Genomic DNA, 27,835 nt, shown 5'->3' with positions numbered 1-27,835 from the left:
TTCTGGTTGGGGAAAATTTTGCTAGTGGGGCAGCTGGACTGAATGACATCCCGAGCTTGCTTTTGGTGCATCGAGGGCATTTGTTTTTAACTTTAGGGGACTTCCATTTTAATGCTGTTTTTCATCTGTGTAAACGGTCATCAGCACTATAAATTCAATAAATCATCTGCTGCCCTTTGGTGATGGCTAAGGATGAGGTGTTTCCATACCAGATTTCTCCAGAAATGTGAGAAGAACCTCAAGGTTAGTGTTCAGCATTGCAGTCTCTGGTCATGAAATCTTGAGCATTTTCTTCAGCGCACTGCTTCCAGATGCTGTTCACCTGCTGTTCTATGGTCAGGAAGCCAATGACACGGTGTTATATGATGTGGTGTTGCACAGTGGCTTGCATTATGTCCTTTGCATTGCAGGCGTTTGTGGCATTTAATGGATTATACCTGACACCAACCAAAGAAACAATGACACCCTGGTTTGCTGCTATAGAAGCCAATAAAAACAACAACGCGAAATAAGTATTTACTAAAAACATTTTATAGAAAATATATGTAGAAAAATTATAGTACTTACATGTTACTGCAACCTACACCCACAAATAAAAAATTGCTACATTTACCATTCAACAAAAAGTGAGATGAAAAGTATGACTCGGTGCAAATGTACAATCAGAAGTTGATGTATCTTTCCACTTGTCTTCAAATGTGTCCTCTCAGATATCGCTTGATAGTCTCTCCCCAGGATAATATCTGGCAAGCATGACTTTGGATTACTCAGAAATAAAATATGATTATTCAGTGTGATCCCTGTTGTGATATACTCTGCATGCAGCGACCAAGAATACGTACATGCAGATAAAAAAAGAAGATAATGCCCAGGAACATTCCCTAAGCAACAGTGAGCATGATATATATTCAGACTTGGAGGGAGAACATTGAGCAAAAAAATAAAATGTGTGTGCAATAGTTTGTCTTAATGTCAGCTGCAAGTGTGCGAAGACCCCTCCGGATTCCCTTCCAGTCCTTTCTAGCTGCCCACAACTGCTACATTACACAAATTGGTTCTCAGCCATATGGAGGGCTTCTGACTCTTAAGCTGCCACCAGCAATAGGAAATGGTTTTTCACAGTTCCAACGTATTTCTTTCAAATAAGCTCCTAAAATAACTTTTTAAAAAAATACATTTTTAATAGACTAATTTTTTTTTTTTTAAGAAATTGATGACATGGGTCACTCCTGTCCTGCAGCTAAAATGCTTGGTCCATTTGAAAAGATAAGCAGCTACAAAAGCCATTTTTCCAATGTAGCAGACATCCAGTTATATAGAGAGTGGCTTTTTGTTCTCCCTAGCCTTGTCTGCCAGGCAGAAAATTTCTGAATTAAGTACTGAAATCAGGAAAAAAACTAGAGATATGTTTTCTGTTCTGTGCTGAAATACATTATTTGAATTTGAGACAAAGTATTTCAGTAAACGATGGAGAAATTCACATATTTGATTACCACTGAAAAAAAGTATATGTGACACTATGTTAAAACAGCAGACGATGTTATTGTTTTAAGCTCACCCCAGTGCTTCTTTGTCTTAGCCTGTCAAAAGGAGGGTGTTGCTGAAGTTCTTCTCTGACTGCTCATACGCAGGTATTTATTTAAGTGCCCAACCAAGCGAACTGCTCTTCCGAACAACAAAATAAACACAGGGGCTTGTGCCCCTTCATTTCCTCTTGTTGACAAAGCGGTGAGATGAATGATGCATGTCTACTCACGAGGCCCATTTGCAAGGGCTGTACAGTGATTTAATTATCACAATGGGAAGGTGAATGGGAAGGTTGCCGTGGGAACCTTAATATGTTAAAAAAATAGACAACCAGGTTTTCTCCTGGCGTTATTCTGTTGATTGAAAGTAACATTTGAAAAACAACTGTCTTCCTTTCCCTCCATTTTTTTTCTGACTTTCTCCTTCTGTTTCCTGTTGGTTTCTCTGAACCTGGGCAAAATGCATTGATGGTGCAACTGGTATAGATAGCTCCACTGACACCACTGCGGATGTACTGATTTATGCTGAGGATCTATCTAGCCCATACAACTTACACCTACAAACCTTTATCTTCTCTGTAAATTTTAATTAGAAAATAGTTCTAATCATAGAGTTAATAACTGTAGCGGCCAGTTTAAGTTTAAAGTTATGAAAAAATTTCCACCCATCTCTACAAACAAAATAGAAAAATCAAAATAGCATTACCTAAACTGCAGCTTCTGGTTAAGTACACATAGCTGTGTATGTTTTCCTAAAAACATTAGTCACCGGGGTGTGTTGTTCTGCATTGCATCTTTACCAAATAAACATGGAAGAACCATGTCATGCTCAATTTGTGTCAAATGTCTAATAGAATTCAGTATTTAGAGAAAATCACTTTTTTTTTGGTATCAAGTACTTGCTGTCAACAAGTGTACAGCAACTGCATTACTGAACCTATTGGAAGCACGGTGAAATCTTTGCAGTACAGCAATTAAGTAAACAGGCACTATCATAATGTGTTGATCTCAAAATACTGATTGATTTCAAAACCTCTTCTGTGCCCTTTCAGCAGCTGTTTTTATGTACAATATACTGATTAAGACAGACTAATGTGTTTATTCAAGCCATGATCCTGAAAAATGCTTAAGCACATATTTAATTTCAAGCATGTAAATACCCGGGTTTAGTCAGCCTGTTTGTGCGCTTAAAATTAATTAGGTGCTTAAGTGCTTTGGCAGATGAGATAAAGACGTGCAGCATGAATTTGGGATGGCCTTTCCCTTTTGTAAAACTTAGGTTCCAACAAAAACTCCCAGAATAATTCCACTGGCATCTGGGCAGTGGGACTTGCACGGCTCCTCGTTGGAGCAGAGATATTCATGACAGCATCCTAACACAGACCACGGGTGAAACATTATCTCCTCAAGCACCCACACCCGGAGCAGCCCCTTGGCCACCCAACATGAGCCAGCATGGAGCACCTCTGCAGAGATCACAGCCAGGTGCTTACCTGCGGGGTCTGACCGCCCATGACGTCCCCGCGCATCCCCAGCCTGCATGAAGCATCGCCTGCTCGATGGCAGCCAGGCTCCTTCCCGGCTCTTGGGAGCGTGTTTTGGCACGGCGAGAATGAGCTGAGAAGGGGGATCCTGGTATTGTCGGTATTGCTACAGCATTTGCTTACTATCCTGTTTTATGAAATTTTGAGGTGGTCCTGGCTATGAAAACCGGTTCCTTTGGAGCATGGTTTTCATCTTTTAACCGATCATAAAGGCTCCAAAAAAGCTTGCCTCCTTGTCCATGTCAACTATGTCACTGTTACTGACCGAGACAAAAATCCTGTCGCCCCTTTTCAGCTGAAACACACCACCCTGGTAGATGGAGTGAAGTCCATATTCTGCCTTTTTAGACCAGCAGCTTGTTCTTGCACTTTTCATGAGCAAAATGGGCTCTGGGTAATCAGTCAGTTTGTAAACGTACTGGACAAGCTGCTTGGGGTTTCTGATTTGTGCCAACAAACCTGAATCCTCGTTCTCATTTTCACGGAAGCGAAAATAAATTTGTGAGTAGATGTAATAATACCCCGTTTGCGGTATCACCAGCTCGCCGTTCCTCAGCTCCACATTGTAAAGGAAAGAGTGGCCCTTCCTTGACGATTCCCAGTTGTTTATTTTGTGTCCGTTACCTCTTCGTGGTGAGGAATCTACTTGAGAAAAAAGAGAGAGGGGAAGTTAAGGGTCTGGGGGTGGTGAAGCCTGGTGTCTGCTGGTCGGGGAGTCTGCTGTCAACACCCAGGTAAGGAAACCCGCTCTTCCCAGTGGTTCCCAACAGCAGGTCATTAGCTCCATCCTCTCAAAACAATTGGAAGGTGCAGCAGTAAGCTGTCCAGGGTTATGTTGGTATTCACATAAACTATTTTTATTTTGGCTTTCTGTGCTCTCAAATAAGAGAAAAAACATTATGTTGTTACTTGGTAACAAAGTTAAAATATCCATTTGTGCCTGGTACCCTCCAAAGCCGATGAAACCCCACCAGGCCTTTCATTAATACAGCCTGAATGTCAAGTCTCCCTGTCTCTGGCTCTAATAGGTCTGTCACCATAGCAGCTGGGCCTCATACAACCTACAGAAGTAAATTAAAGACAAGAGGAAAGCTTAACATCAGGAAGAGATTTTTTTTTTTTTGTCTAACAAAGGCTCCGGAAGAAAAGTCAGTGAGGTACTCAAGGGGGACAGGCTTTCTCCGTGTTCTGTGCGAATGAGCTGAAAAACACAATGTCTGGGACAAGGAGATTTCTTTATGATTTGTTTTGTACTATTAACTCCATGTGAGTATAAAAAAGCATATGTAAACAGCAAGCTACCAGCGGGAGAGTAAGCTCTGTGACCTTTAGCTGTTCTTATAGGCTTTTCCTTACTGTGTGGTGACAAGGAACTCCTCCTGTTGCTGTTGCCCGTCAGGTGTGCTGCTATCCTGTAGACAGGACCCTGCGGCTGTTGTCCGTCTGTGCGCGGAAGCGTCAGGGCTCTGTCAGCTACACGGGGATGAGAAACAGAATCTCTGATTAGAAACAAGGATCTAAGAAAGCATGTCTCTCACGTGCTAAACACTTCTGTACCGTGTGGTTTTAAGGAGTATGGGTGTCAGTTTTTTTAATTGGCTACATGATAGATAGAGTGCTCTTGGCTAAGAAGGCTCAATCGAACCTTCTGCTCTCCTTGGAATGTCTTTAGATGCCTCTTTGTTCTTCTTTGCCCCCCGCCTCCTAATTACCAATAGGCAAATAACCCATAGCAACAAATTTTCATATTTATGATGCATATCTTTTAAGGTTAAATATTCGAGGCCTTTAATCTGAATTTCCACTTGCAGGTCGCAACACTTTTGCTACCCGTGTTCAGGGCAGCACAGCTTCAAGCAGAGCTGTCGGTAATGGATCTGCCCGCAGTGCAGGGCTGCACGTCCCCAGGACAGCAGGCCGTTTCAACGTCCCTGTAACTCCCGCGCAATACTGCGGTCTAAAAGCTGTCCTCTGCATCCCCCTCAATTACCTCGCCCTTGACCATATTTCTGGCTCCTGAAAATTTGCCTTCCAGAAATAGGTAATCATGTTTCATTGACTTGCTGCCAAAGAACCGTGTAACTGTACCAAACCTCAGTCACTGTTTTTTGCACTTATATAAATTACTTGAGTCTCTACACATCAGACGCCACTAGCAGTTTCTTTTTACCACAATTAATAAAATTATTACGGTACCATTGACTGCAGATATGTTTTCCTCAAAGCTTCTCAACATCATCTGCCAACAAACACAGAGAAAACTAATTAGTTTGTCAGCAGAAAGTGATATATGTAGAAAAAACAGTCTCCTTTCTCCCACTCATGAACAGATGCTATTCTGAATATGATCAACAACCTCATAAAAAAAGACTATTAATTTCTTGTAATAAAGTATTCCTACATTTACACCTTTTACAAGACTAGATGCTAGGGAAAACATTTTCAAGAGAAATCAGCCATCCGGGCTTTAAGTCTTTCGGAAAATGTGACCCTATTGCTTTTCTTTAATAAGAAGAGAGAAAGTGTAAGAGGATCAGCTTCCACTCACACAGTAATACTTGGCAGCGGTGCACATCTGTGGGATCTTAGCTCTGGGAAATTACATTTCATTTATTTTTATGCCTCTGCCTGCCTATCTAAGTTTTTAAGCCAGCACATCTCACTTTGCGCAGCCCCCTCCTTCCTGTTCGCTGACTGCTGGAACGAACTGGCCAGGTTACTGATACCAGCGCAGCAGCAACAAGCATGCTGGTGGTTTGGGATGGTTTATCCTGGCTGACTGACACCCTGTGTTGTGGCTTGCTGCTGGCTCTGCCCTGTCACATTTCTTGCTATCTGTCCATCCATCCATTCAGCCAGCAAGCCACCTATCGTTTATTTCTATTTCTAGCACCCAGGCTAGCTTTTTTCAAGCAAGAGGGTGCTTGGTCAGCTGTGTAAATGTCCACTACACAGAACAACATTTTCCTTATGCAGGATTTCAGAGATTTCACTGGTAGAACTTCCACCAAAGGAGCTGAGATCTCTGAACACAAATAGAGGATCTATTTTGGGATGCAAGTTTCGCCAGTTAAGTTGCAGCCTGAAATTAGTTTTTGTGGATGAGCTTTTTTATGTGCTGGAGCTGGGATTTTGAAAACCATTCCAGAAGGTTTTAGCCTTCCTGATTTCTCAGCTAGGCTCATTTTCTTCTCTGTAGCCACAACTGCATGCATTGTGTGCAAGTCATGTAGGAGACGGAGTTCCGTGAATGGCAAGCTGGGAAGGTGCTGCATCTGATGCTGTTTGCTCGCTCACTCCTTCCTCTCCTGATGCATTTCACAGCCTATGACAAGGCCATCTCTCAGTCACCTTTTTCCCTGGCTTCCCATTACATTTTACCTGATTTTCTCAGGTAAAGGTACAGTCTCTGTACCTACAAACAGGAGTGGCACAATTTATGATCTGCATGCTCAGGCTGAAAAAAACACTGGTCTTGGGTCAGGCACAGCTCCTGCTCTCTGTGCAAGGCAGGTGTGAGAGTGAAAAAGGGACTTGCTCCTCCAGGACTGTGAACACCAGCATCTCACAGCTGCTAGGATCTCCTTGCCACCAGTGGTTTACACTGGCTTCAGAGGGAGAGCCCAGTCCCACCCTCCTCTGTGAAGCAGGGGACTGAAGCTTCGCTGAAATTACCCCAATAAAAACCTATTTGTGTTTGCCTTATTATTTCCTGAATGCAGTGCAACTGTAGCCATGATTTTTTTTTTTTTTTTTTTTTTTTTTCTGGCTTCAGTACAAGCACTCTGCAGCTGAAGTTATGGCTGGACAACTGCCCTGCAATAAAACAATCAGGGAATCCCACTTCATCCTGCTAATTAGCATTCTCTAAATCCAAACAGCATCAAGCTCCACCCATTTCAACATGTCAGTTCCAAATACCTTTTTAATTAACTTTCCCAGGTGCCACTTTACTTGCCAGCAGGGGTCAGCTGCTCTGTCTTCGCTTTCAATTACATCCAAGTTTTGGATGAAATTTCCAAGTTCCTCCCCGGTGAGACAAGCAACGCTGCTCTTCGAGTACGTGTCCCAGAGCTGCAGCAGAAAGGAAAGCCAGAATTTGTCACCTCTGATGTGCTCGCAGTCCTCCAGCTGTGGTATGTCACTGAATTCACTATGCTTAGGAATGTGCTTTCTTTTCTTAAAAGCATTGCTAGTATGTACAAGTTATGACTATAGAGACAACATGAGTAATTCATCCTGATTTTACATATTTATTTAATTACTGTGACAGCTAATATGCAAAAATACACTTAGAATACCTCCACGGACATAAATTTGGTATCCAGCACTCAAGTAAATAAGCTTTATGAAAATTCAATACCCAAATCATTAATGCTGTAAATACTTCATTTATTTACTGCAGAATGAGAGAATGCAGTTTCTTTTGCACAGGGGACTTTTCTTCAGAAGTTATTGAGGACGAAATCAAATACCGAACCGTACAAGTATTTTCCATTCTGTCTTTTCAGTCAGTGTCACTTAAAATCCAGGCTTTCTCTGGTGTTTGTCTATCTGCCCACTTCCAGTCTGGGGACTCTCTGTGACTGTATCTGACCTAAGAGTAACAGAGCAAAGTCCAGACAGCTGAGATGATATGTGGGTCCAAACAAAATTATAACGTCATATGCTTGTGACATGGACTGTCTCGTCCATATCCTCTTGTAATAGAGAGAGTATGTTTTGTCCTGATAAAGAGAAATGAAAGTGGCAAAACGTAGGTGCACAGGGCAAGGTGAGGCACCCGGCTGCAGCTGGCGCTGTTGCTCAGCTCAGGCTGCACGCCTGCCGAGCTGGGTGCTGCTGCTGCAGGCTCCTCCTGCAAGCCAAGTGCTGCTGAAACTCAGAACAGCCGGCCAGCAGCATGCAAAGCACTCAGATGGACTTCTCCTTGTAACATCTAAATGCCACTGTTCTTATGTTAAAGAGTTCGGTTTGGTTTGCTAAACAGATACTTTTATTCAACATGCACCAGTTTCAGCTGTTGTTAAGACCAGGGCACTGAAAGCAATCAATGGGCCACCTCCTCCTTCACACTCCTGCTCGTTTAGGAAGAGTTCCCCTTCTGGGAGGTTTAAAAGAATTCCCCCACAGCATCCTGCAATTCCCACTGCCGTGCACAGCACCAGCTTGCAGCAGCCAACTCTCCTGAGCTTAATCTAACACCTGAAACGATTCTGTACTTCGTAGGCATCAGTGGGATATGGTGCCCAGCCCTAGGAGCGTTGGCTAAGACTTCTGTGCCTTTGCTGAAGAATGCAGTGATATTTTATAATGAGGGCTCTTGTTTCAAAAAGTCACCTGAAGTAGTTAAAATTATGTGCTTTTTAAGGAAAAACTGCCCTAACAAATAAGGACTCTGATGGATTTAACCATAGTAGCTTCTTTAACAAGGTAGTTTGATGAGTTTAAACAAGGGTGCAGACAAGATATTACTGTTATTCCCTTATCAGACCTGGCAAGGCTCACCTCCAAGCTTCACCCTCTAATCTGGAAGCAAACAGTACTGCCCCTCTGCCTTATCCTTACCTGGTGCACTTTTCCCCCAAACAGCTTTACTACACTGACACTGAAACAGTATTTTCCATCCATTTTGAAATCCTCGGGGAATGCAGCCTTGTGCCACAGCCAGTATGGTACTGAAGGACTGGTATTTCTGTTTTTTTGGGTAGAGAAGGCAAGGGTTATTGTAAAACTTGCTCAGTGAGGTTTATCTGTAGCACTGGAGTCTGTAAGGACACAATTCCTGCAGGAATATTGTCTTGTAAAGGTTCTTTCTTACTCTAGAGCTAGTGTATGGACTATGTTTTCAAAAAAGAAGGAAATAGTGTATTTTCTTTGCAGCCCTGTATCCTGAAGCATAATGAACTTTATTGTACTCGTGTCTCAGCACTTCCTCCCATAGCAAAATTCTTAAAGCGAACGGTCATTTCTGAGTGCTATTCAGATGACTACAGCTGTAGAGAAAAACAGCTAGTTATACAATTTTTATTAGTAAAGATAACAATATCTGCAGTCTGTGCAGCCACAGCAATTTGGTGAAGGTGTAGAAATGCAGATCTTGTGAACAACAAAGAAAATAAAAATGTGCAGACAAAAATTCATTGCATCTTCTCAAGATTTATTCCACATGCACAATGGGGCAGCAGTCCATGCCTCGAGGTACACTTTTTGCTTGCTTATTGTGCACAAGAGGAAGCATGAAAAAAAATGTGCGTGTAAAGTCCTCCAAGGAGACACCAAAGTTACTTTATAGCCCAGCACAACTTCAGCACGGGACTCAGCTTTGCACACCAAATGCAGGCATGTCTTCTTCAAAAATCTTGAGCTGTATTTTGGTCAAGTACTGTTAGATGTGGTCATATACCCGGTGTACGTATCTTTGCTTTCCCTTTATGCGTACTGGTGTGGTTACCAATTGCTTGCATAGGCAAGCTTGTTAGCAAAGGACTCTGAACCGTATTCAGGAAGTCATGAGAATTTGTTTGCATTTTTCTCCATCCTTGCTATTATGTAAGCTAACTTCATTAAATCAACACATTTCTGTGACTCCTCAGTTTCACCAAGCAGGGGGCAGTCACAGCTAGAAATTTAGCACGAAAATCTGTCACATCCTTCCAAAACATGAGCACTGCCTTGCTGCAGAACAATACTGTGTGTCCTTTACTGTTTGCTTCACAGAGAATTCTGACATTTCAGAAGACTCCACCTATTAAATTTGGCGTGGAATAATCACACAGGGAAGATTAAACACACAGGTAAGTTACGTTTACTTTTATGCAGTACTTTCTGGCATGGCATTAAGTGCAACACCCTCGCCTGCAGCCTGGTTTACCTCTGCACCAGGAGGAGCAAATGCTGGCACCGCCGTGCAGCAGGACAGCCAGTTTTGGGTAGGGCACCCCTAGAAAACCCCAGGCACCACGGGGGGCAGTGGAAATCCGGCTCTCACACACACAGGCTCCTGCAACCACGAGGGGAGCCCAACTTTCCCGGAGTGCCAACGATGTTGTGCAGGGAGAGGGGCAAGCCAAGCAGCAGCCAGCTGCTAACACCTCCTCAGCCCCCCACAAAACCCAGCGGGGCTTCCACGCCGAAACCCGACCCCGGGAGCCCCTCACGAGGGGACAAAGGCGGCGTGCCCAAGCCCCGTCCCGCCCCGCACCGACCTGCTTGAGCTCGTTCGTGAAGTACAGGAAGGTGACTGCCACGCAGACGGACTGCAGGAGCACGGCGGCGGCCAGCACGGCCCCGCAGGTCTGCCCGGGGCTAGGGCCGGCCGTGGGCAGCATTATGGCTAGGCAGGGATCACCTTAGGCAGCGCCGAGCCGGGCCCTCGGCCGCCTTTACCCGGCGGGGCGGGAGGTGAGGCGGAGCCGGGCCCGCTCACACCGCCCCGCTCCCGCCCCTCGCAGCCGCGCCAGGGGTATACGAGGCGGCCGCCGGGGAGCTCTTCCCTCAGGCCTTGGTCCCCGCTTAGAAGTTTCTGAAGGGGGCACAGCGCGGTTCAGGGTGCGCACCTTGGCTTTCACCGGGGTTTTGAGACCTCCTTCTCACACCTACAGCGGGTTAGAAAGAGTGGGGCTTCGAATCCGAGTGTGGAGACTTGGTCTCGGTTCATGAGCAGTCGCTGAAGGGGCAGCACAGGCGCCTGGCCTTGGCCCAACGCTCAGAACCTGAGTGCCAAGGTGCAGTGGGAGCTCTCAGCACTGTCATGGGGCAAAACCCCAACAAAGATCTCTTCCTCTCCCCTGGGTATCTAAAAGGAAGAGGTAACTGTTGTACTGAACCAGTTACAGGGAAATTAGTCTTTTCTTATTCTATCATAACGTAGCTAAATGATCCCCGTGTTCCTGTTTAACGTGGCAGCAGGCACTATATTTGTCTGGCTCTTTTGCAGCATTAATCCATGTGCCAAAACAGTTCAAGTTTGTGTAATTCCACAAACATATGTCAGATGGAGAGGATTAATGTTTTGCTTGAAAGTGAGCTCATGGTCTCCTCCTGTGACTTCTGAGCCAAGCCAGTCGGACATTCTGGGCTCCTTCTGTTCTGCAGCATCCCACCTCTGTTTGGAGCAGGACTAGTGGAATTGCCATTTGCCTTTGCTTAATGTGAAGTAGCTCTTTACATCAACTCCAGAACAGAAGTCTCTTAGAGATTTTAGCATATACCTGAGAGAATCTTACAAAAAATGACCTCTGTCCTAACCATGAAGTTCCTAAGCAAGAAAATTCACCTGAGGGAGCCACGTAAAGAGTGGACGAAGAACCTGCACGAAACCTGGACGAAGAATCCAGCCTACTGAACAGAGGGTGTAGAGTTCAATTCCGAGCATTCAGGGAACTTACTTTGAAGGAAACAAATTTTCCTCCAGTATTTACTTTCAAAAAGAGAATGGAAACAAAAGTGAAAGCAAGCCCAGGGCTCTAAGGAGCACTCCTGCTGTTCACTATGATTAGTCTTTGTTCTGTGACTTTATAGATTTCTCCCTAACCTATGACTGTAACAACTATTTTTTTATGGGTTCACATACCAGTTCATGAAAGATTATTCAAGAACTGCATATACAAGTTGTAGATGTCTACCAGGCTTAGTCTTTGTCTCCATTACCCATCATTTGAAATCTCCCTTGGATATTGCTTATGTCTCTGTTTTAATACTTGTTTAGCCAGTATCAGGGTTCTAGGAATAAATTAATGAAGTTTATTTTGAAAATAACCAAAGAAAAAAACACTCAAATGCACTTAAAATCTTAAAATATCATTGTACAATGATAAAATGTTTATGGGTTTTCCACACCAACAGACGCTAATGTGAGAGTGAAACTCCAACAGTTTTCACCATCAAATATACTTGGGAATTTTTGCTACTTACAATGCTTACTTTTCTGTAGTCAAATTTCGTCTCTAATAGGTTCAAACTTATACTGAAAATAATTTGTTTCAAAGGTTCAGAGAGTATAAATTACTGTTCTGATGAGATTTTACCACAGCAAAAACTCAGGGTCGTGACACCACTGGGAAGGAATGTTGTTAGCACTCACTCAAAGAAAAATAATTTCTGTGTATTGTGTAGTGCTGGAACAAAGCATCTCACTTACAAAACCTCTGATTCTTCCTGGCTCTTTCATCCTATTAAAGCTTGCTCAGTGAACCCTTTAATCAGGGCTAAACCTTCATCTGTGCTGTGGACTCAAGACCTGTGTTACTTGGCTTGTCAAAGAAACACCTGGCACTGGACTTGCAGTACCTGGGAACTATTCTTCTCCAGCAGAGACATCTCCAGAGGAGGACAGAGGTTTGCCTGTATTTATACCTATATTTCCTGAAGTGATGCAGATGGTTGTTACTATCACTGCTATCGTTCCCTGTGAGCCCCAGCACAGCAGGGCCCGTGCTCATTTTCCAAGTCAGAGAAAGCAGAGTTGTCTTTTGAGTAAATAGCAGTTCTTGACATTGATTTCTCTGCCTAGCAGCAAAAGAGGTTGTGCTTTTCATCACAGGTATCAAAGCATGTAATTGTAGCACTGTAGTTGCAGAGAGGGAATTTAGCTGTTCTGGTGATGAGAGCAGCCCCACAGCTGTGCTTTCAGGCTGTAGCTTCCAACTTGTCAGGAAGAGGGCTCAGACAGCTTTTTGTCACCAAAGATGAGGTGGCAACTTAAGTCTTGCTTTACAAGCTAAACCCTAACTTAGGTACTGGATGCCCATCAAGGGACACCTGAATGTTTCTGTCATTTTGGGCTGCGCTACTTCCAGCCGTTAGTTCCTGCCATGAAGCCACTGAATATGTGGCTGCAAGAGCAGAGGAAGAAATTGTTGTCACTGCTGTGCTTCCCAGTGGAAGAAGCAGTGTATGGCCACCTCCATGGCCTCCAAGTGCTGTGTGTGGCACCACCACACTCTTCTCCCCCAGGCACAGCCCATGAACGGCACAAAAATCCCAGTCTGTGCCAGCCATTGCAGAGTTAATCTTGCACAGTGGTCCTCCTATTTGCACACATGCGCAACAGATCACATCTTGGCTTCAGTGTTTTGCTAAATCCCTTGTGGTCCCTGCACCAGATTCAGACCTCATGTTTTGATGTCAGTTGTGAACCATTGCAAATACATGAGATAATCATCATTAACACTGCCATGGGATCAGAATGTGGATGTATTTATCAGTGCAATACCCTTTTAGCCTATAGTTTTGCACATATAGCAGCACTGGCCTAGCTTCCCCCATTAACCTCTGAATTAATTTATTCAGACCTGACTTTTTTTTTTTTTTTTTTTTTTAATATCCCATCCCATGCAGTAGATTTGATAAATGGAGCAGGGAATATATGTGCATGTACATACCACACTAATTTCCAATAAAGCTGTAACATCAGTGCTCTAGGTCTAACTTCAGATGTCTCATTTTTAGTTGACAAAATATTTAACCTTTTCCCTGTTCGTATATTGTATGCTTTTAAGCCTTTTCATAGGGGCACTTCCAACTGTATGCTGTCCTTTTTGAACACTCTTCATCTTTAAGAAAGTTAGTCTTTCTTTAGTCTTCCACAAAAGTTTGTGCTTAGAAAGCCGGCTCTTGAGTAGAACATAGCAGCTTTTTAGTCAGTAGTATTGATACAAATATATCACCTTAGGATGGTTGAGAACAGAAAATGAAGGCAATTCTCTTGTTTAGCTTACACTGCAAGAGGGAGCTACATCCACACAAGGGAATGCACGTGCTGGATGGTGGTGCCCTCACAGGAATAGTGGAAGCAGCATTCTCCAGATTTTTATGCCTTTGTAAGATCATTACCATGGATTTGAAGTTTGTGGCAGCATCTCTGGAAAATCAGTTCTCGTGCAATACACTATCCTGGGCAACCTAACTGGTTTATTGGGTTGCTGCAGATTAAAAAACATCTGATTCTAAGCTTTGCTGTGAGTTGTTTGAAGCCCTGGTCTTGGGCTTCAGTAATGCATGCTGTGCCTGCTCTTCTGCCATTGGCAGGCTGAGCCAAATGCCAGGGATTGTCACCAGGCACATCCCAGCAAAATACAGCGAATCGGCGCAGTTAGTCTCACTAGGGTGCTAGATTCCTTGTCATGTCCTTGTTTTGTAATGTAAATCTGTTACATGTCATTGTTTGAATTATTTTTTGTTGTGCTGAAACTCAGAATTTTAGTTCACAACCTGACATTTCAATATTTTTGTTTGTCTTAGAATGAAAGGTTTTGGTCAAAAAGGTGTCTAACAATATCCTTTGGAAAAGTTGAAATGATTTTATCACTTCAATGACATATACATCCATTTTAAGGGCTATATTATATTAACAGTGATAATGTTGAAACAGGTTCATTGTAGCCTCATCTCTGGAGGTAGCTGGGAGGAAACCCATAACACACCGAGCTGCCACTGCAACATTTCAGAAAGAAAAAGAATTGTCCCTGGCACATAGCAAAGCCCTGCTAAGCAATCAGCTTAAGCCTTGGAGCATGAAATTTGATTATCTTCATCACAGATGAGTGCTTTTAACCTCCCTTGAAAATGGAAGACAAATATTTCTCTTTAGGGTGCCAGGTCTCTATGCAAAAATGACTTTTTCAAAGGTTCCTTCATGGTAAAGCATCTGTCATATATCTTTCTAGCTTTGCCTGAGCTATAGTTTCCTCCTGGGACAGATTAAAAGCAATGCACAAGGTGGTAGGTAGAGAACTGAGTGAGATTTCTGCTTCCTCACAGAGAGCCCTTTGCACTCCCGTGTGCTGTCAGTGTTGCATGTGGGGTCCCACTTGAACGTCTTCACCCAGCTGGTGACAAAATGCTGTGGGTGCAGAGAAAGAGGGGAGAAGCACCTGGGAATTATTTTTACTTGAAAAACTCTTCCCTATTCCTGTAACTAAAAACAACAAACAAACAAACAAACAAAAAAAACACAATGGATTGGACTGTATATTTGTATTATATTAATAAGATGGATTGTTTTCTATCTTATGATTGAAAAAACATGGCATGAAGTTAAATTCTCGGCTCTGTCCAGCAAAATTTGTTTTCCTGCAGTCTTGGTTTGGTTTGTCCTGCAACGTATTTAATCCATACTGAGGACATGTAGATTTGGTTTTGTATTTGTATCAGCAAAACCATCTTGAGGACACAATAACAGAAGTGGGGAATAGTTTCATTTGTATTTTGCACCCACAACACCTCTGCATATGTAGGAAGAGGATCTGACACGTACAGTGATATCGACTGCTGTGTGTACACTTTCTGGTTGTTTTATTTTATTTTATTTTATTTTTTTCCACTGTGTCCTGCTGCCATGGAGGTGTTGGGACTGCTTGGTGGCTGCTTTGTTCAGGTGAAGTGGGCAATACTTATACTGATCTCTGTTGCATTAGCCCAGCACGGACACTGGAGAGCCTTGGGGACTCCTCTGATCTGTGACCTATGAACCTGGAGCTGAGAAGACTGCTGAATGCTGCATATTCTGATCTAGATACTCATTACTTTGAGATACAAAGGTTCTTCAACCACTCATTTTATACATACTGCAAGTATAGTGATTCAGAAAATGCTCTTTTACATCCCGTGTGGTGGTATCTGCAACATCTCAGATGTGGTGTTTGTTTTTGGTTTGGTTTGGTTTTGTGTGTGTGTGTTGTGTTTTTATTGCCTTTTTTTTTTTTTTTTTTTTTTTTTTTCCAGGTTAATTGCTGCAAATTCAGGGGTGCTGTGAGAGATCAGGGACTATAAAAGTTGGTCTGGGCTGGATAGGACTGCCCAGAGTTTTAGAGGGAACCTTCAGGGGTTAATGAATGTGAAATGCATGACAGTGAAGGCAGTGCAAGATTGTGCAGACTGGGAGGAGAACCTGAATTGCTTGTGCATGCTGCTGGGTTATCGGTCATTTGAAGCAAACCTGAAAAGAGACATTGGAGTCAGTGAACATGCCAATGGTATCTCAGCAGTGATAAAATTGTACACACTTATGTTATAGAAGGTATTGCATAAATGTCATGCAAACACTACAATGGAGATGCAAAACTACCTTTTTGTGTACGTGGATATTCAGTGGTCAGTTTGTATTTTCAGTGACACTGAGCAGCAAAGGCACTTTCCTTCTGTCCTGGAAAAGGGGTCACTATATAATGGAGAGAAGAAGCTCCCCACAGCTACCAGCAAGCAGAGTATTAAACTGGTTCTGTGGCCTGATTGCCACAGGGGGGGAGCCTGAACTGTACCGGTGTTGTTTACAGATGGCAATTTTTGCCAGGTGCAAGATTTTTTGGGGGCTTGAACAGAACTGAAGCATAGAAAACAGAAAGGGCAGGAGAAAGAATTGAAAGGGAATCTGTCTCCTGGGTCAACATTCTTTTTATTTTCATCATTCCTATCCAAAGTTGTGTAATATTTAACTGAAAAACATTTATAATGATAGCAATATTTAACTAAAAGTAAACTGCAGTGTACTTCACTGAGCTGCAGTATATTTGCTCTTGGGGCTAAGATTTTCGCTTTTCCTCACTCAAAATTTTCGAGTTAAACTCAAGCTGACATTAGTTTGCAAGACGAGAACTTGAGTGTCTGGGGAAAAAAAAAAGGTTTAACAAACAATTCCTTGGCCTCTTTAAAGAAGGATTTCCTTATTTACATGGGAAGGATGTTGGAAAAGATTCCCGACAATAAATAGCTAATGAAAACAAAACAAAACAAAACTTAAAGTAAACAACAAATTTAAAAAAAAAAATCAATTTTAGAGCAATGACAATTAGTGTGATTGCAGCCCAATACTTCATTCTGAACAACTCACAGCACTCTTTTTTTTTTTTTTTTTTTTTTTTTTTTTCCAAGTGGGTGTGTAGGGTTGCTGGGTCTTCCTAGAGCTGGAAATCAGAGCTCCTCGGATGATGCCCTCACCTTAGCATAGGCAAGGTTTCTGAGCAGGGGAAAAGTTCATACAATGACTCATATCTATATAGTTGACCTTTATTAAAGCCCAGCTCCTAGAGTTGATAAAGGTCCTTAGATTGTGTAAGGAAATGAAAAAAAATGTTAAACTTTTATTGTTGAGGATGAAAGATTGGAAATGCAGCAAAAGCATGACCTGGAGGTTCAACCATAAACCCAGATATTAAAGGAATTCAGACTTGCCTGTAATATGTTTTGCAATCGTAAAACCATTTCATTTTTTTTTTTTTTTTACTGACTAATGTTGAAAAGTTGTGTTGACAGATTCAGTAGATGAGATTGCCAGGGAGAAGGCTGCAGAGGATGTCTGTGTTCTTATTACAGATACACGGACATACGTACAGAGCTGGAGAAGCACAGCTTGAAGTTGACACTGGCAAGAGCTGAGGCAGCTCTCACAAAAGCCCTGGAGATGTTTTGGTACGTCTGTGGCTGGGCTCAGCCATGGCAAAGCACAAGGTGTCAAAGCACATAGTGCCAAAGGATATGGCAATATTTTGTAGTGTGTGTCAGTGCTATCTGACTGGGTAAAATGTTTCATGTCTTTACTCTCCTCTTCTGGATAATTTTGCACTGTGAATACATACCGGTTAAGCTGGTTAAATATTTGTGGGTCTTGGGGAAAGGAAAAAGTGAAAATGTTGCAACAGAATGGTTCTTTGGAAAATTAAATATAAAAGTAATTTATTTGTAACTAGGAAGAACTATCACAAAATGGCACTTGAAAAATAATTGATGACTGCCATCAGCTAATAAAATAGTTCTCTAGCACAGTTAGATTGTAAAACTACCTCCATGACTGACTTAATTAAAACAATTATCTAAGGGCTTGGCTTGGCTTAAAATATGTTCCTTTCTATGTTCCTTTCTATGACTTCTGGAGGCAGCTGATCTTGCTCCCCTTGGCTTTGATAAGGCTACAGTTCTATAATGTCTTTAGGACAATTAAGTCCTTAATCACATAGAGAAGAAATATCACTAAATAAAAGCGTACCTCTCAGCAGAGAACCATTCACCGTGCAGAAAGAACACAGTATCAATGGAACAGGGTGGCCTCGTGCAAAAGGGAGTGACTGGAGGGCTTAATTTTAAAAAGTGGACCTTAATGTTGCAGGTGAAAAACATTAGGAGACAAAGACACAGCATCACAGAAGTGACTGCTCCCTTACAGCACGCTGCTGTTGGCTTCAGCGGTGGGGGCAGGATGTGATAATCAGGTTTGATATGATACCTACACACGCATACGAAGCATTTTGTTTTGCTTCTGCATATCTGAGAGGGGAAGGAGGTACTCAGCTCTTCCTGTGATGGGGTATCTGCTGGGATGGTTAGACCACATATGGCTACGTTGCTCCATGCCCCTTGGAGAAAAGGGTGCTGGCAATGTGTGTCTATTCAATTCATAGCCTGGCCCCGTGATCTCGAGGTTTACTTTGGATCAGCTCTGGTGCTCAGAGCCAATACAGCTCGTTAACCCAGTGAAAAGCCAGGTAGTTATCTTCTGGGCTAGCAAGGAGATACTGGCTCTGTGAGGAGCTCAGGAAGCCCCAAGGCAATGCAAGGAGAGGTGGGAACCTATGCTAGGGCAAGGAGGAAGAGGCATGGAGTCTTCAGCCTTGCCCGGCAGCGATATGAGCTCAGCTGCTCCTCCACCTGATGGAGTCTGGACTGTCTCCAGGCTCTGGTGTCTTTTAAGTTGATTCTTTTGAGGAGAGAAAAAAAAAAAACAAAAAGAAAAAAAAAAAGAAAAAAAGAAAAAAAGAAAAAAAAAGGGGGGAAGAAAAAGTGTTGAATGGCTCTGTACCATCCCTGTCGAAAATTTTTATTGAGTATTTTTAGGCTGCTAAACATCCTCAAACAGATGAAGGAGGAAGATCTGCCTAATGCTTACCTGTAATGAAATATGCATTTTGAAAGACAACTCCTATTTAGGAGAAATCACAGAATCACAGAACGGCTGAGGTGGGAAGGGATCTCATCTAGTCCAACGCCCCTGCCGAGTAGGATCACCTACAGCACATTACGCAGGATGGCATCCAGGCAGGTTTTGAATATCTCCAGAGATACCTCGCAACCTCTTTGGGCAGCCTGTCCCAGTGCTCTGTCACCCTCACAGTAAAGAAATGCCGTCTCTTATTCAGCTGGAACCTCCAGTGCTTCGGTTTGTGCTCGTTGCCTCTCATCCTCCCGCTGTGCACAACAGAAAAAAGACTGTCTCCATCCTCTTGACACCCTCCCCTCAGGTGTTTACACACATTGATGAAGTCAGCTACTGTTTAGAGTAGTAATTTCCTTCAGAAGGACGTTTTTTGGTTTTGCTTTTGGAAGTTGCTGATTGTTGAATTAAGCAATTGAGCCCACTTTTTGTTTCTGCAGCCAGTTACTACTGGAGGTGCCTCCCAAGGCGCTGGGACGGTGCCCGCTCAGCGGTGCCCTGTGGGGAGGTCTCTGCGGGGTCCAAGCAAGGAGTCAGTCAGACACCGCCCGAGAGCCACCACCAGCGGCCTCTCGGAGGTGGTGGTTTGACCCAACGTGGGCACGGTCCCAGTGGCAGTTCAGTTTACAGCTCCCACGCCTTTCTGACTGGATTTGAAAGCAGTGTTCTTCGGTTCCAGTGACTGTTTTACAGTGTGGTGACATGAAGAGTTTATTTGATGCATTTAAGGGGCAAGGTGGTACTGGGCAGGTCAAGAAGCCTTCATCCATGGCTGCGGCCTGAGTTCCCCTTTTCTTCCTTTCAGGAAGTTTTGGTAAGAGCGTATGTGAGCACATTGTTTTCAAAAACCCCCTTTTCAAGCATGGCTTCCTTCCTGGAAATCAGGCTTTGTGCTCTTTTGAAAGAACTGTGCCTGTTAACCCTCAGAGCGGCCTTCCAGAACCTAAAGGAGGCCTAGGGGAAAGCTGGGAAGGGAGGCTTTACCAGGGAGGGTAGGGATAGGACAAGGGGGAATGGCTTTAAACTAAAAGAGGGGGGAATTTGACTAGATATAAGGCATAAATTCTTTCCTCAGAGAGTGGTGAGGCCCTGGCCCAGGCTCCCCCCAAGAAGTTGGTTTGGATTTCAAGTTTCTTTGCATTGAAAGTGAATCACTTTTCTTCAACGCTGAACTGTTTTGAAGGCAGTGAATTGATGAAGGAATTGTTGTCTTACGCAGAAAAGAACCTGTTGGAAATCAGAGTAGGTTTAATGACTTCTCTCCTGATTTCAAAGAGCCTTGCTTCAATCTGAAGGAGGCAGTGTAGCCAGTCAGCTGGCTGCCAGTGGCTCTGGATTATGGTTCTTAAAATGCAATACAGGAAGTTTCCAGAATTTTATAAATGTTCCCGAGGCGAGATTTGTGGGAAGAGAGTTGTAGGAAAAAACAACATCTTTTGCTTCATTAGCACTTTTAAATCCAAACAGGTGCCTGAAGGGTAATTGCATTCCTCATTTGCCATCTTGGTTTGCTGTCTGTCTGACTTAGACTGTGTCTGATTTGCGCAGCCTCATAACAGTTGTCAATCCAGAGACACGTACGTGAACAAAGCATTTCAAAGTTTGCTCTAAGTGAAAGCATGACTTGCAGGCGTACAAGGAGTGGGAGCTGTGTCTGCAGCCTGACATTCATGCTGTTAGTGCTTGTCTTCAGGGGGACCATCAGGCAGAAGAAATCTCAGCACCCATCTCCCCCACAGGTAGATTATGAAGAATGCAAGCCTGAAAAGCACTTTGTGAGAAGTGAGTTTTAAAACTAGACAAACTATCTAAATATACAGATATTCAAACACCTGCACACAGTCTATGCAATTCCTACCGGTGTACAGTAATCTTGAGTTTTGCTGTATCTAGCAAAATTTTGCTTATTGTGCTTTAAATATTCTGGTTAACATTAATCCCCTGATGGAGTACTACTGTAGTTGAACCAGTTATCTCTTTTGCATATAAGATAGCTGCTATTAAATTTTCTCAGCAAAAATATCTTTTTCAGATTAAAGTCGTTTAGCATTTGGTAAGCATGTAGTTCTCCAAAATTGCCATCAGGTTACTTTGTTGTTTCTGATAGCTTGGAGCAGAGGTTTGATGTATGTTCATTGTGGACTTACATTGATGTGTAGACTTTGCAGTCCTTGCACAATCTATTGTACTCACCTTTTTCTTTTTCTCTCATTCATGTAGCATGGCAGGTAGAAGGCATTCAGGTAGAAGCCATCACATCCATGCCATGTGTCTTCCAAAGCATCTCACTAATTTCTGCTCTCTGGTGGAATCTCAGCAGCTACTGCAGAGAGCAAAAGTCCTGTAAAGGTAAGAAAAACTGAGCAGCGTTTAAATGCTGGGTGATCTTGGCCAAGATACATCTTCTGAACAGAAATGTCAAATGCAGAAAGCATTATCTCAAGATAAAGGCCTTAGGTTGTGTTTTGCTTAAGACCCTGTATTAATCTAACAGTATCAGTGCTGCCAAATTTGTGTAGTTGAAAAAATATCCATGCTTTATCCTGACACAGGCAGCACCAGAAGAAAGGTCAGCTGGTGGTCAGCATCGTGCTTCACTTATTTGTCAGCACAGAGCTGAATGTTTCCAGAAAGTGGACATTTGTACCCTGAGGAGCATTGTTAAGGTATGCGTTTTCTATTTGTGAAATCTGGTTTTCCACAGGCAAAATATTTATTTCTGAAGCTTTAATTCACAGTCATGACAATTTAACATCTCTGCAACTCAGCTCAGTGTTGTGAATGTACTGAGCAGAGGAAACACAGCTTGATACTTGGGCTGTACTGCTGGCAGCTGAAAAAAATCTAGTCATGACTTGCAAACTAAGTGTTATAAAGTCACTAATACTGGATAAACATGGAACATCTGGATTTCATCCCTTATAATACTACCTTTTGACTTTAAAGAAGTACTCACAGTAAAACTAATCCAAACTGAAGATTGTAAACTAAATGTACAAGAGTGTAAAGACGCCTCTGCACTTCTGACATCAGCAGGTAAATGCACAAAGGCCTGGCTGTGTAGACAGTCCCTGCAGAAGTCATGGAACAGATGCAGAGGCATGGTTTGTGCTCAGAGGTGCACCCAGGTAATGGGATTACCTTGAAGCTGGGGAGAAACTTCATGCCCTTTGGGAGCTTGTCTTCAACAAGGGATATATTGAACAAGCACTGTAACCTTAGATTGCAACCTTACACTAATGCATAATCAAAGTAATTTTTATCACTCTCAGCTGCTTGCTCCTACTATTTTCCTTGAACTACCTGTCCTTGCCCTGTGCCAGCTTTATATGCACACACACCAAATAAATTTAGGGGCTTGTTTGCTGGCTGGAATTTCCACAGATGTTTTGCTTTTACTGCTGATGACTTTGGGGTTTGAAATGTGCACAAATGTCTTTGGGACCACGCACTGGATTTGATCCTGCCCTCATTACGGTTAATGGCCAAAGTCACATGAACTGCACCAGGAACAGGCTAGTTTAATGGAAAGAAGCCTGGAAATTCTGTACAAAACACAGTGTAGCTTTCCAAAACTGGATGCGATTGACAACACCACTGTAGTGTTTTGTTAGACTAAACAACCAAATAATCTGTGTAGCAGCCAAATACATGTTTTCTTTATAGTCAGAAAATAAATAAATAAAAATAAAAATCCTCTTGAACAGCTGCCAAGTTTTTGGAACTCAGAACGTGCAGATGCAATAAGGTCAACTGTCTACCAGCATTAAGGGTGAAACTCTCTCAAAAGTAACAGAAATATTTCAGAAAACACCAGCTGAGAACATGACCAGCTACGTTTCAGCTGCTGCCATGCAAAGCCCTAGAGAATTGGGCTCCAAAGCCCCAAACAAACTATGTAAGCTCTGCAGTGCTGCTAAGTAGAAGTACCTATTTACTCTGTCTTCAAACAAAAAGCGCATAGGGCTCAGCTAGATGAGCAGATTGCTCTGCCTCCATGACTGTTAGCAGTTTCAAAGTTATTTGCAGTGGCTGTACTTGTAGATCAAATAGTAGAAAAAACACCTTGGCTTAAAACTCCAAGAAAAATATTTTTTTACTTATTTTACCTTGTGACTCAGATGGATTTAAAAACAAGCTGTGGTAGTGTATTTGTGAGTCTAAATCCATAATCCTAGCCCCAGAGAATTTACACTCCAAATCATTGTTCTCTTGCAGCTCCTTGTGTACACACAAAGTGCTGTGCACCGCCAGTTGAAGTAGTGTGATAGTCCACCTCCACATGAATTTGCTAGGCTGGTGTCTTAAAAAAACAGCTGGGCGTGGATGAGCAAATCTGTTGCTGCCGTTGGGCTTGTAGGAAGGTCTTTCTGTTTTAAACGCCTTTTACTAATTTCTCCTGTAATCAAAGAAGAAGCTTTTATTAATGCAAATTCCCCAGCAATTTCTGACAAACGTAGAGAATAGAAAAATACACCCAGAAAGATGTCTCCATCTGATCCTATTCCTCCTCGATCTGTTTGCTTACAAGCTTTCTCACACTTGTGTGAAATGCTAATGTGGAAGGGGATACTGTGGCTCCAGTCCCTCCTGACCTTTTGAATGCACTTCCCAGGCCTGTTTTTCCATCCTGCAATGTGAAATTAATTTTGGCAAAATCTTGAGAGAATTAAACTGCAACATGGTGATCTCCTTGCTCAACTCATATTTGCTGTCTGCCTGATTTATGTTGAAAAGAGGCACTTGGGCATGCCAATTATCCTGTCTTTTATTTGCCTTGTGCATTGAGCCTTTGGCTACTAGAATTAAACTGGAAAATGCAATTAAAAGCATTAGCTGTAGCAAACATACCACAAAATATCATTATATGCTTGACAATGTTCTCCTTCATATTGTTAATCCCTGCAGATCTACCTGTGCTATTAGATTTCATATATGGATTTTATTTTTCTCAAAAGACTAAATCAATTGGGATGAGCAAGTTGTGTGCCTAATTGCGTAAGGAAAGAAAAGGAAGATGTCACCATACTGGAAAAATCTCACCTGACTTTTCTTGGTGAATATGGTCTCAACTTGAACTTGAATAGGAGATCTAACATTGCTGAAGCTTCAAAACTTTTGTGGGCTCCTAGTTGATATTATGTGTCAGATAAACACATATTTGGCTCAATGCACCATGGAAATTATTGTGTATAAACTAAGTTGTCTTCAGGTGTGATGGCAAGTGCGTGAGGGCTTGGGGTGAGGTGGCAAGTAGGGCTGGCAGAGCGTGTCAGGACTGAATTTTGGGGCCAATTTCCTTCCTTCCCTACGTTCTCCGAGGTGAGGCTTAGGAGATGGCTATCTGGATGGATCCTTCCTATGGTGCAGCAAGGCACCGAAGTGGGGAGCGTGGGCTTTTGAGCCACACTGGTGAGCCACACTCATCTGGGGAGCAAACTTAGATGAGGGGAGAACAACCTTCCTGTGCTCTTCATTCCCAAGTCAAAACAGACCATCAAAGGAAAGCAAAATTCTGACTCAGAATGTAGTTACAGTAAGTTGAAAAGCCAGAAATGCACTGATGTTGAACACAGCACCCACATTCCTGTGGTTATTTCCTTGTGTAACAGTCTGAGAAAACAAAAAAGACCGAGATGATATTAACCATATTAACCCTGCAAAGACAGGTTACTGGCTTTGCCAGTAAGTCTGAGAATCCAGGAGTGCCTGATGCTCATACCACAAAGCCCACTGAGCTTTATGGCCTTCCCTATAGTGAGAATATATAGTAGTCATATGAGTTTCTTGGTGAACACTTTTTAAAGGTATCTCTTGGCCTCTGGTAGAAACACCACTGCAGGAGACGCTGCCTCATTATTGCAAAGACCTCCCCCAAATCCTGTTCACCTTAAGTTTAAACCTTCTCTTTATCTCTGGAAAAAGGAGTTTCCACGGAAAACAAGTGTCAAAAGCATGAAGAAATACATGCAGGAGACAGAAAAGGATAAGAAACAAAGGAATCTGAAGTCAGGCTCAGTGGTGACATAGCTACATCTCCAGCTGTGTGATGACAGATGGGTAAGCTGGCGTCTCTGCAGAGGTTATACAGATCAGGCTAGAAAAAGGCAACTTTCCAACCTTACCTTTTGTGCTGCATGGAAACCTGTTAAATACCAGACCCATAAAAACCTAATGATAATGGAAAACTGGAATTACAGGCATAAAGTCATTTGGCAGAACATTGCTTTCAAGAACAGTAATACCAGGAGCGGTGATATCTCTGACTGCGGGTTGTTGGATTGCAACATTTTCCCTGTTCCGGTTAGTCCTGATAGGAACTGTAAAAGGAGGTGGATGAAACCTGGTGACTTTGCCCTGCTGGACTCATTTCACTTAATGATTATTGCTCAATGTGATCAGAGAGAAAACATAAACGGAACTTTCTTCACTCAGGGGAAATGAAACTTCAGATACATAGGATAATTTAAAGCACCTGTAGGTACTCTTCTGCATAATTGTAAGCTTTCAGCTGGTGAAAACTGGAGACCTCTAGCACACTTTTGCTAGCTAAACACAGTGGATTTGCCTGAGCTGGTACCGTTTCCCAAGGTTTATTTTTCATTACTCTGCAGTAATGGTGCCGATGCCTCATTTGCAGCTGCTCCCGAAGAGCCCAGCTGCCCGGCTGGATGCAGGGAGGATGCTGCGGCCAGCTGCCTTCCTCCTCAGCTGTGAGCACCGGACGTCTTCCATGCTGGAAGCACTGCTTGCTCACTGGTCTCTTCAAGTATTTCAGGGAAGCAAGCCTAGCGATAAGGCCGAGCAGATAAAGGACAGTAGCTCTGTGTTCTTCTGTCCTTCCCTGATTAATTTATTGGTCCTGGGGAAAGCACCAAGCAGGAATGTTTTGTCCTCACCTGCCTGCACTGCAGTGACCTCACCTTCCTGCCTGCTGGGAAGGGTATATGGTAAGATCCCATTTATGTCTGGCTTTTTTTTTTTTTTTTTTTTTTCCCATTTAGCAGACTGTAGATAAGGTCCTAACATGCCAATACCTTTGTCACCTAATTTCTTCCTTTCCAAACAGCAAAGTCCCCTCAGCTGCTGCCAGGGGTATAGTATTTCCAGAGGGTTCCCAACGCTGCCAAGCCTGCAGCGACTTCAGTGTTGTAGGAACAGCCAAGGAAATAAATATCAGGGACAGGAACCTGCTTCGGTAGTGCAAGTGCTGGCTCGCGACAGCGTGTTTATGCATTAAAAGCCCTGCCTGCACAAACGCTGCTGACACTGAGGTGAACGGCTGCCTCGTGTGGTGCCTGGCCTAGGTGGGCTGCAGAAAGCACACCAGGTGAAGCCGCAGCGAGCAGCCGAGTGCCAAGCTGACCCCGCATCCAGCCGTTTCGCTGCTGCCAGTCTGCAGAGCAGCCGAGAGGCTTGTGAGGCTGAAGGCTAGGTGCTTTGTTCAAATATATCACCGCTTCCTGCAAGCCTAGATGAGAAAACGCCCTCATTGTTCTATCAAGATCAAGGAGATTTGGCACTCAGGCAAGAGCTGCTGAGAGAAACTAGAAGTGACGGTGGAATTCCCCAGCCCCGTTTGTGGTAAACAACCTCTCCTTTGCCCGGGCCTGGCACGGCTGGGGGAGAGGCTTGTGCTGCTGCTGCCAGGTCCTGCAGGCAGCAGAGCTCAGCACTGCTGGTCTCCAGCGTTTGCTGCTGTTGTTGCTTTTTAAACTTCCCTTCTTCCCATGCCGTGACGATCCCAGGATCCCAAGACAGACAGCGATGTTACTCACGGGAAGGATTAGGTATTAACAGGAAAAGCACCTTCTGTCTTAACTTGTTTTTCATCTGGAAAACTAAGAAAAAATTGTTACAGATCCTGGTACACATTAGCTTTTAATGATTTCTGTGCCTCACCTTGTTTAGAAAGACAGTTTTGCTCCCAGTTGCAGCTCTGGACGCTGAGTTACACTGGGTCAAGCCGAGGTAGATGCCTGCAAGTGGAGTCCTGCCAACACAGAATTGGAGCTGAGTTAACCCAGTTGCCCTTCATTGATTACAAGTGAGTAAACAAGTCTGCTGTGGAAATCTTAGGAGGAAGAGCATCCAGCTGAGTTGGCTCTTTTGGGTTAATATGCAAATAGTAAATGACTTGGTCTTCACAGCTCAGGAGATAACTGCCTGAGCAGGCAGAAAGCAGAATAATCTCTGCTGAGTACAAAGATGCATTTCAAAGTGACACTGAGAAATAAGTTAAAGTTGGAATTTACATTTGGAAGTGAGGGCTCCAGGAGCTGGGATGAGTGGCTGATGTACGTAAGCATGTGCCTGTGCCTCGAGGTTACGGGTTAACAGATCTTTCAGATCTTGCTTAAACTCAGAAACTCCCTTGGAAACTCAATCAGCCCAAGAAATCAAGAAGTTGGCACTCTTCAAAGTAGAAGGCCTGAGCCAAAATTCACTCCAACAGCATCATTTTAGTCTGAGTAAAAGGAATATTGTAAACCAGGAGACGGCCTGTAATCTTTAATGAAGTGGTTCTAGGTTTGTACCATTGCAACATATGTAGTGCATATATGCATACATAAAAGAACATATGGATATAATTTTTAATAAGTAGTTCCTTACAGTGTTTAAAAGTAATACACTGATTCGAGCTGAAAGCCTCTCTTTCACCAGTGTCCACATCACTCAGCCCTGAAATTGCATAGGTCATTTTCACTTCTGTAGCCTCGTCGTTGGTGTTCAGAACTCTGCTGTGGCATTGGGTAACAACATCCAGTGGAGTCGTGTCTGTGCCCAAAGACAGTCTTTATGTGCACGGTGCCCTGCCTATATGCACTGAGTGTTATCCG

General features: G+C 43.2%; 1 protein-coding gene and 1 long non-coding RNA gene across 5 annotated transcripts; one reads left to right on the top strand and one right to left on the bottom strand.

Moving 5' to 3' along the window:
- Positions 1-513: 513 nt before the first annotated feature.
- TNFSF10 (TNF superfamily member 10) lies at positions 514-10,476 on the bottom strand. 2 transcript variants are annotated; one of them, XM_035334711.1, is made up of 5 exons: positions 10,279-10,476; positions 6,992-7,144; positions 5,267-5,309; positions 4,427-4,543; positions 514-3,715 (listed from the first exon to the last, which is right to left on the bottom strand). In XM_035334711.1, exons 1-5 carry the CDS (start codon positions 10,399-10,401, stop codon positions 3,267-3,269), a joined length of 885 nt encoding a protein of 294 aa, XP_035190602.1. In that variant the 5' UTR covers positions 10,402-10,476; the 3' UTR covers positions 514-3,266. The 2 variants fall into 2 exon arrangements, with proteins under 2 accessions (XP_035190602.1, XP_035190603.1); XM_035334712.1 differs by having other exon boundaries at positions 514-3,712.
- LOC118171529 lies at positions 7,150-27,036 on the top strand. Of its 3 annotated transcripts, none has more exons than XR_004753251.1 (3): positions 7,150-7,206; positions 21,548-21,661; positions 24,921-27,036. It is a non-coding gene; the product is annotated as an uncharacterized LOC118171529 (long non-coding RNA). The 3 variants fall into 3 exon arrangements; XR_004753253.1 differs by lacking the exon at positions 7,150-7,206 and adding an exon at positions 9,743-9,867; XR_004753254.1 differs by lacking the exon at positions 7,150-7,206 and adding an exon at positions 12,347-12,409.
- Positions 27,037-27,835: the final 799 nt, after the last annotated feature.

This window comes from Oxyura jamaicensis, chromosome 9 (genome assembly GCF_011077185.1).
Source record: "Oxyura jamaicensis isolate SHBP4307 breed ruddy duck chromosome 9, BPBGC_Ojam_1.0, whole genome shotgun sequence".
NCBI lineage: Eukaryota > Metazoa > Chordata > Aves > Anseriformes > Anatidae > Oxyura > Oxyura jamaicensis.
This window is presented reverse-complemented; position numbering and strand designations above follow the sequence as displayed.

Bases quoted from the DNA above. Each gene is read 5' to 3' on its own strand.
- TNFSF10 (XM_035334711.1), bottom strand. From the start codon at position 10,401: ATGCTGCCCACGGCCGGCCCTAGCCCCGGGCAGACCTGCGGGGCCGTG. The intron at 5,310-6,991 runs GTATTTGGAACT...GTTTGTTGGCAG, and splicing joins TGGGAAAGTTAATTAAAAAG to ATGATGTTGAGAAGCTTTGA. The intron at 4,544-5,266 runs GTACCGTAATAA...ATCCCCGTGTAG, and splicing joins AAACATATCTGCAGTCAATG to CTGACAGAGCCCTGACGCTT.